This window comes from Moschus berezovskii, chromosome 15 (assembly GCF_049115385.1).
Source record: "Moschus berezovskii isolate FMDL1 chromosome 15, NW_MosBer_1.0, whole genome shotgun sequence".
Lineage (NCBI taxonomy): Eukaryota > Metazoa > Chordata > Mammalia > Artiodactyla > Moschidae > Moschus > Moschus berezovskii.
In genome coordinates this window covers 81,906,381-81,914,373 of record NC_142474.1, presented here as the reverse complement: position 1 = coordinate 81,914,373, position 7,993 = coordinate 81,906,381, and the positions used below count along the sequence as shown (strand labels likewise).

The 7,993-nt window shown below is 38.2% G+C and overlaps 1 protein-coding gene across 3 annotated transcripts in view; it reads left to right on the top strand.

Annotated features, from left to right (window-relative positions):
• The first annotated feature begins 1 nt into the window (after position 1).
• Positions 2-7,993, top strand: part of ESF1 (ESF1 nucleolar pre-rRNA processing protein) — a 59,778-nt gene continuing 51,786 nt past the window's right edge. Inside the window, exons 1-4 of one of the 3 annotated variants that reach the window (XM_055426487.2) lie at positions 2-109; positions 1,291-1,972; positions 6,454-6,863; positions 7,458-7,571. In XM_055426487.2, coding sequence (XP_055282462.2) covers positions 1,333-1,972; positions 6,454-6,863; positions 7,458-7,571 — 1,164 coding nt within the window. In that variant the 5' untranslated portion in view covers positions 2-109; positions 1,291-1,332. The other 2 variants (XM_055426476.2, XM_055426469.2) reach the window with 2 other exon arrangements.

Here is a 7,993-nt window from a genome sequence, read left to right as displayed (position 1 = left end):
GGGAAAGCGGAGGAAGTTTGGCCCAGTTCGCGTGCCATCACGGCGGTGTGTCTCGCAGAGGATTGTGGGTGTGGGGCCCCATGTGACGCCGTGAGAGGATTCGGAGTCGGTGAGTGGCGTCTGGCCCCAGGAGAAGAGGGACGGAGCCACTGTACGACAGATTCTCCTTCGGGTTTACGAGCGCCGCGCTCTTCCTCCGTGCCTTTCCGACCCCTCTCTTCAAGCTTGTTTGCTCCTCCTCCAGGTCTTGTTGAGGGACTTGAGCCCCAAAGCGGCTCTGTGAGGTTTGGGAGCTGGGAAGGAGGTCTTAGTTCCCTGGTGTTCCCGGCGTAAGCGGGTGGGTAGGAGGGGCAGGTGGGCACCGCCGGTGAGGGCGGGCGACCGAGCTGAGGTCAGGTCGCCTTCCTGCCTCCGAATATCTGGTGTAGATCAAGTGCTTTCGTTCTGAACGTCTATACGCCTTACCTGTGATGGTTGAATGAAATATTGTTTACCCCACAAGGCTGTTCTGAGGGTCAAATGTTTAATGGTGCGTCATAGTCAAGCCTTGCTTTTGAAACAAAGCACTACGACTTTGTATTTGTTAACTAGCGACGGGCTTTACCTGGTTCACGAAGGGTGGTCATATACAAAGAGGGGGAACTTTGTGAGCTAAACCTGAATTCTAGAGACGGGCTTTACCTGGTTCACGAAGGGTGGTCATATACAAAGAGGGGGAACTTTGTGAGCTAAACCTGAATTCTAGAGACGGGCTTTATTTACCTGGTTCACGAAGGGTGGTCATATACAAAGGCGGGGAACTTTGTGAGCTAAACCTGAATTCATTTTGTTGTGTTACAGCCTGTTCGAAGTAAAGGCTGTTCCGAATAAAACGAAGTCATGATTAACGGAGAGAATGGGACCAGAATGTGAAGAAACAAATAAGACCGACTGAGACTTAAGGATATTTTAATCATATTAGCTTTTACTTGTAACACATACAAATATAAAGTAGAAATATGGGATATCTCAGTGAGGGCAGTTGGCTACTAATCATTTGCCTCCCTCCATAAAGACCTGGAATTCTGCTTGGTTTTGCCTTAAGTTTGTTTCTTCAAATGCTGCACTCAAAATAAGATATTCTAATAGTGTTTCTTTTCTGCATGTGACTCAGAATTCGTTCGGGAAATGAAATTAGACCTCTTTTATTTTACTTAATGTAGCTTAGAATATAGTATTGTGAATTAATATTTTCCCAAAGCATCTTACTTAATTCTGTTACTAACCTTTCATTATGATTTTATTTTTTAGTATTTTATTTCTTCAGGCATTTGTCCAGTTACACATTTAAAAATGGCATCCAAACAAGAAATCATGAGTGACCAACGGTTTAGGCGGGTTGCAAAGGACCCCAGATTTTGGGAAATGCCAGAAAAGGATCGAAAAGTCAAAATTGACAAGAGATTTCGAGCAATGTTTCATGACAAAAAGTTCAAATTGAATTATGCTGTGGATAAAAGAGGACGTCCCATCAACCACAGCACTACAGAGGACTTGAAACGTTTTTATGACCTTTCAGATTCTGATTCCGATCTCTCTGATGAGAATAATAAAACGTTGAGTCAAAAGAAAATGAAGAAGAAAAAGCCCCAGACTATAAATGAAGTAGAATCAAAAAGTCTTGTTGAAGATAAAAAGAAAAAAACCAAGAAAATTCATCAAAAGAATTCTGGAAATAATGATTTAGGTAACTCTGAGAGAATTCAGAAAATGAAAACCTCATGCAAATCTAAGAAGATAGACTCAGTAAATCCTGAAAAAGATAGCAAAGAATTTACACAAAAAAGTACAAATGGGGAAGAAAACACTGTTCAACATAGCACAGACTCGTTTCCCAAAGAACAACTAAGAACGGTAGACTCAGGCACCTCTGAGATTGTTCAGTCTCCCAGGGTCAAGTATTCTGAGACAAGAAGAAGAAAAATGCAATCAGGTTGGTTGGAAAGAACTAAGGAATCTTTGGTATTATATTATTTATTCTTATACTGGTCTTTTAAAAAGAAAATATGTTTTATAATAAGTATTTTCATAGTATCATAGGCATGGTCAGATCCTTATTTGGATGTATAAAGCTATGAAAGAGAATACACCATAAGATAATTTTTTATTTGATGCCATCATGGCTAGAAGAGAGACAAATAAAAGTATGAGTCTTGAGGCTAAACCAGTGATTTTGATTTGTGGTGGGCACTAGTGCCAGCTGTGTTCTGTAACTAGATAAAAGTGTCACGTGATCTCATGATAGGGTAAGAAGATGTATCTGATGAAAGAAAGTAGAGTTGGGTACTCAGGCATTGCTTCACTTATTCAACTACTTTTAGTAACAAATATGTGGCAGATAGAACATCAAGACATGATTCTTCTCATCTTAGGGCTCCTGCTAGTTTAAGTGATGCCTGTGCAAAAATTAGAAAAACATATGCCCTTCTGGACCCACAGAGCTTCCAGAGCTCACAGCATGGTGAGGACAGTACCTTTGAGGGAGGCACAGGCTCTTTTCCCCAAAAAGACATGCTTTCCTGCAGGGTGTGTGGCTTGGTGATTGGAGTTTGGCTTTGATTGCAGCCCTTTTTGGCCCTTTGCAAATCAGCTTTTGCAAATAACTGCTTGCAACACTATGCAGTAGCCCTGATCTGAAGCAGTGCTGTCCAATAGAAGTCTGTAATTTTGAATTTTCTATTGGACACATTAAAAAGTAAGAAACCAGTGGTTAATAGATATATGAATATATTCTATTTAACCTAATATATCCAAAACTATTTCAATATGTAATCAATATGAAAATGTAATAGGATATTTTACAATCTGTTTTCTTACTATATCTAGTTGGACGAGCTGTTTTTCAGGTGCTGTTACCATATGTGGTTGCTGGCTACCATATTGGATAGTGCAGATATAAGGTGGAACAAATCAGAACCATAATACATAATAGAGTAATTTTAAGTACCGTAGAAGAAAAGGCCTCTGAGACTTTGGAGGAAGAGGTCACTCAAGATAACAGTAATTGGCAAAATTCATGGGTGAAGTGCTATTTTGGTTGGAGTTTAGAAGAATTAAATTTGGAATCCAGAGTAACCTATATGGAAAGAACTTTTTGAGCAGACGTTTGGTTGGGCTTGTTCAGAAGAGATCAGTATTCCTATCTGATTAGATAATAAGATGTCTGAAGGGGTGAGTGAATAATAAAGCTAGAAATGATTATTTGATACTAAGTAAGAAATGTCTGATTCTAGTTCATGTTTACAAGTTTTCTAATTTAATTAGAATTGTCCTGTCTGGCAGCGGGAAATTTTGAGTATTGGTGTTGTAATTGAAAACTGGTGATGTTCAGATAACCCAGACAAAGGGTGGTTATGGTTACAGTACCCTAGCAGGGTAGGCATCAAGAAAAGACAGAGAAACGTCTTGACAGGCCATAGTCACATTGGGAAGGTAGGAAGTATCAGGCAATGGACAGAATTCTAAATAACAGGAACTAAGGGGTCAGAAGTGAGATCTCATTCCAATTGTAGAGGAACCAGGCAGCAAACTGAGGTATAGGGAGAAGGGTTGCAAGTCTGGTTACTGAAAATGGAAAATAAAATCAGATTGGGAACAGTAGCGAGGTTGGCCTGATGCTGCATTTGTGAGCTAAGTTAGTCTGCTGCTGCTGCTAAGTTGCTTCAGTCGTGTCCGATTCTGTGCAACCCCATAGAGGACAGCCCACCAAGCTCCCCTGTCCCTGGGATTCTCCAGGCAAGAACACTGGAGTGGGTTGCCATTTCCTTCTCCAATGCATGAAAGTGAAAAGTGAAAGTGAAGTCACTCAGTCGTGTCCGACTCTTAGCAACCCCATGGACTGCAACCTACCAGGTTCCTCCATCCATGGGATTTTCCAGGCAAGAGTACTGGAGTGGGGTGCCATTGCCTTCTAGCTTCCTTTAAATTTCAGTAGATTTAGGGTACTGGGTTAATATAATATGTCCATTAATCCTAGGGTACTGGGTTAATGAGATGGCTGGATGGCATCACCGTCTCTGTGGACATGAGTTTGAGTGAACTCCGGGAGTTGGTTATGGACAGGGAGGCCTGGCGTGCTGTGATTCATGGGGTCGCGGAGAGTCGGACACGACTGAGCGACTGAACTGAACTGAACTGGGTTAATATGTCCGTTAATCCTTTGGATTTATTTTACATTATCTTAAGTTTCTCAATGACCATGAGTAATTAGGTTACATTACTTAGGAAACAAGGTTAAAGTGATTTCTGTGAGGATACACAGACCTGTAACTCAAGTCTTTGAGTCTTTCTGCCCTACCTTGTTGCTCGCTGTAATTTTCATTGGTTCCTCAATCCAGAAAAAGCATTATCTATAAGTAGAGATTAAGTGACTCCATATAGCACCATCTTTTGTTCATTATTATTCATCACTTACCATTCCAGCAAACCATTCCAGCAACTACTGTGTACAAGGGGCTTTTTAAGTGCTGTGAGGTAAAGGTGATGTGAGGAGCTGCAGTTTGATTTTACATGTCATTTAAAAATGTTGCCCAACACTTGTGTGCTTAAGAATTTAAGTAAATAATTAGACATGTATGCAAAGAACATGGACTGTAGCCCTGTTTTGAAATTTTAAAAATGGTAACACAAATCATTCGGAGAAGGCAATGGCACCCCACTCCAGTACTCTTGCCTGGAAAATCCCATGGATGGAAGAGCCTGGTAGGCTGCAGTCCATGGGGTCGCTAAGAGTTGGACACGACTGAGCGACTTCACTTTCATGGATTAGAGAAGGAAATGGCAACTCACTCCAGTGTTCTTGCCTGGAGAATCCCAGGGACGGGGGAGCCTGGTGGGCTGCCGTCTATGGGGTCACACAGAGTCGGACACGACTGAAGTGACTTAGCAGCAGCAACACAAGTCATTAGTGAAAGAACGTGAAAGTGAGAGTCTCTCAGTCATGTCTGACTCTTTGTGACCCCATGGACTGTATAATTCTCCAGGCCAGAATACCAGAGTAGGTTCCCTTCTCCACGGGATCTTCCCAACCCAGGTCTCCCACACTGTAGGCAGATTCTTTACCAGCTGAGCCACAAGGGAAGCCCAAGAATACTGGAGTGGGTAGCCTATCCCTTCTCCAGTGGATCTTCCCAAACCAGGAATTGAATCGGGGTCTTCTGCGTTGCAGGCGATTCTTTACCAACTAAGCTGTCAAGGAATCCCTTAAATGAGTTACGATACATCCAAATATGTTTGTGACATATGAAGTTTTAAAAATAGGTTACAAAATTGAGTAGATGATATGACCAGCTACTTAAAAATGAATTAGTGGGCATATCATAGAAAACAAATTTACAGAGTTACATACCAAAATAACCACCCAGTTGCTTCTAAATGAAAAGTTATTAGCCATCTTTATTTTTTTTGTTTTTCTTTTGCAATGAGCAGTCATTACTTTTGTAATCAGAGGAAAAATAATAAAGCATTTTTTCTTAAAATAGGTAAGTAGTAGTATTTGCAGTCACTGCCAGAGCATTACCATCTAGAAACAGGCAGTTATTTTTGTATTCTTTCATTGTTTATTTATTAGCTTATTTTTGTTGTTGTTGTTTCTTTGTATTCCCTATTATTTAAAATAAGGTTTTGTACACAGTGGGCTTTGAACAAATATTTAGTGAATGAATAAATGTTATGAGTATACTTGATATTGTCAAAATATTAAAATACTAGATTGTTTAATTTGTTCAGTTTGTTACACGACCCCAAATGTGATATGTGTACCACTGTTAAACGTGAGACGATGTCTTATCAGGTGATATTTAAACTGTTTTTGTATTAATAGTTATGTGGTTCAACATCTTAGAGGGAAAAAGTAACCACCACATCACAGATATATAAAATCTGTGACTTCAGGGATATTGTTTGGAACAAGGTGCTAATTTTAATTAAAAAAAACATTCAGCTTCATGAAAAATGTTAGTGATAGGCAAAAATCATGAAAGTTGTATGATAATAACTGATGCTTAAAAAATACTGCAATACTAGATAGAAATGTGTCCCCAAGGTGTTATTTTAAGCAAGTTGTTTAAAAATGAATTCTGATGCTTATCTCATACTAATTTACTTTCATAATTGTGGTAGTTTTCTGATCTCATTTATAGAACTTAGGTTAATGCTCTTTTTTGGCTTTTTCACATCTGCTGGTTAGTTATCTTTTATTACTCCCCACTCTTGTGATACTGAAATAAAACTTAGTTCCTACTCTTTCTCCTAACAGAACTTCATTTGGTTAGGCATCAATTTTGTTGAATTTATATTTTCCTTTAGTCTGCTTCATGGAAATTATATTTTTACTGGATTTGAGGTCAGAATAACTTGGATTTAATTTAATTCGTCGTTTACATTTTCTTAATTTCTCCTTTGATCTTTTTGCAGTGGTTCCATTCATAATGGCAAGAGACAGTGATGGTCATGAAGACTCAACAGGTGGTAAAATGTTTGACAGAGATGCTCTGGAGGAAGATTCAGAAAGTGCCAGTGAAACAGGAAGTGATGTAGAATCTGAAGATGAAATTACAGGCATTTGTCGGGCTGCTGCTGCTGATCTTCATGATGAAGAAGAAGAAGATGATGATGATGATGATGGAGAAACTGAAAATGATGAGGAAGATGAGCATAGTGAGGATGGTGATGAAAGTGACAGTGGCCCTGATCTTGCGAGGGGCAAAGGGAATATAGAAACCAGTTCTGAGGATGAAGACGATATGGCAGGTTTACTTCCAGAGGAATCTGGTTTTGAGCATGCTTGGAGAGAATTAGATAAAGATGCTCCTCGGGCTGATGAGGTAACCTTTTGAATAAATAAGATTATTTTGTCAAGAGTACAAGTTGCTGTTATGGGTGGTAGGATTAATGCCATTAAATTAATAAGGAAAAGCTTTATTGGTAAAAAATACTCTTGATGGTGATTCTGATTAAAACTTCTTGATACAGAATATAGCTATATAAAGTTGATGTCTGTTCTAGCAGTTAGGGGTGAATTTCTATATAAATAATTAGAAGTCATGTGAAATTTTTAGAAAATTGTTATTTTAACTAGAAGTGTGTATCAGTTCCTACTGTACCTGTTAGAAATGCTATAGATTAATATATTAAACTTTCCTACTCACTCATGGGTGGCAAAATAGCTTAACAAACTTGGTAGTTAAAGAATCAGCTTATCCTCATGTTCTGATTCAAGAACTAAGAACCAAATAAGAGAGAGTGCTTTTCTGTTTACAGTTTTACTGTTGTGTGGCTCATCTGAAGTTTCCTTTTGTATACTGAAATCACTTAGATATATTAATGATTTCAGGATAGGCGTTATATTTACTATCTTAATTTTGCAAGCATTGAGAATGATATAGATTATGTAATAAGTAATTTTTGTCATTTTTTAGATTACGTGTCGATTAGCAGTTTGCAATATGGACTGGGATAGATTGAAGGCAAAAGATTTGCTGGCTTTGTTCAATTCATTTAAACCTAAAGGAGGTGTTATATTTTCTGTAAAGGTGAGAATTTATTTCATTTTGAAGTATTTCTAAGCATTCTAAGTTAAAATCCCTTTTTTTTATAGTCATAGTTTTCCTTTTAAGGAAAATAATCTGAAAGTTGTTCCAATACAGTTAGACACAAAACTAATGAAACAAGTGTGAAGGTAAGAAAGGAATAGGTAAAATTATTGATCGGTTATATGATTGTGTTTAATTATGAAAACCAAAGTAATCAGTTGAAAAGCTATTATAATAAAACTCAGTAAAGGGATAGGGTATAAGATAAATGTTTTTTTAAAATGCTCCATTACTAACATTAACAAGTAAAATTCTATTTTTACTAACAGCAGAAATATATAAAAATCTTACAAATTACCTTATAAACACAACCTATATGAAGTAAGCTATGTGAGGCGAAGTGAAAATCGTTCAGTCGTGTC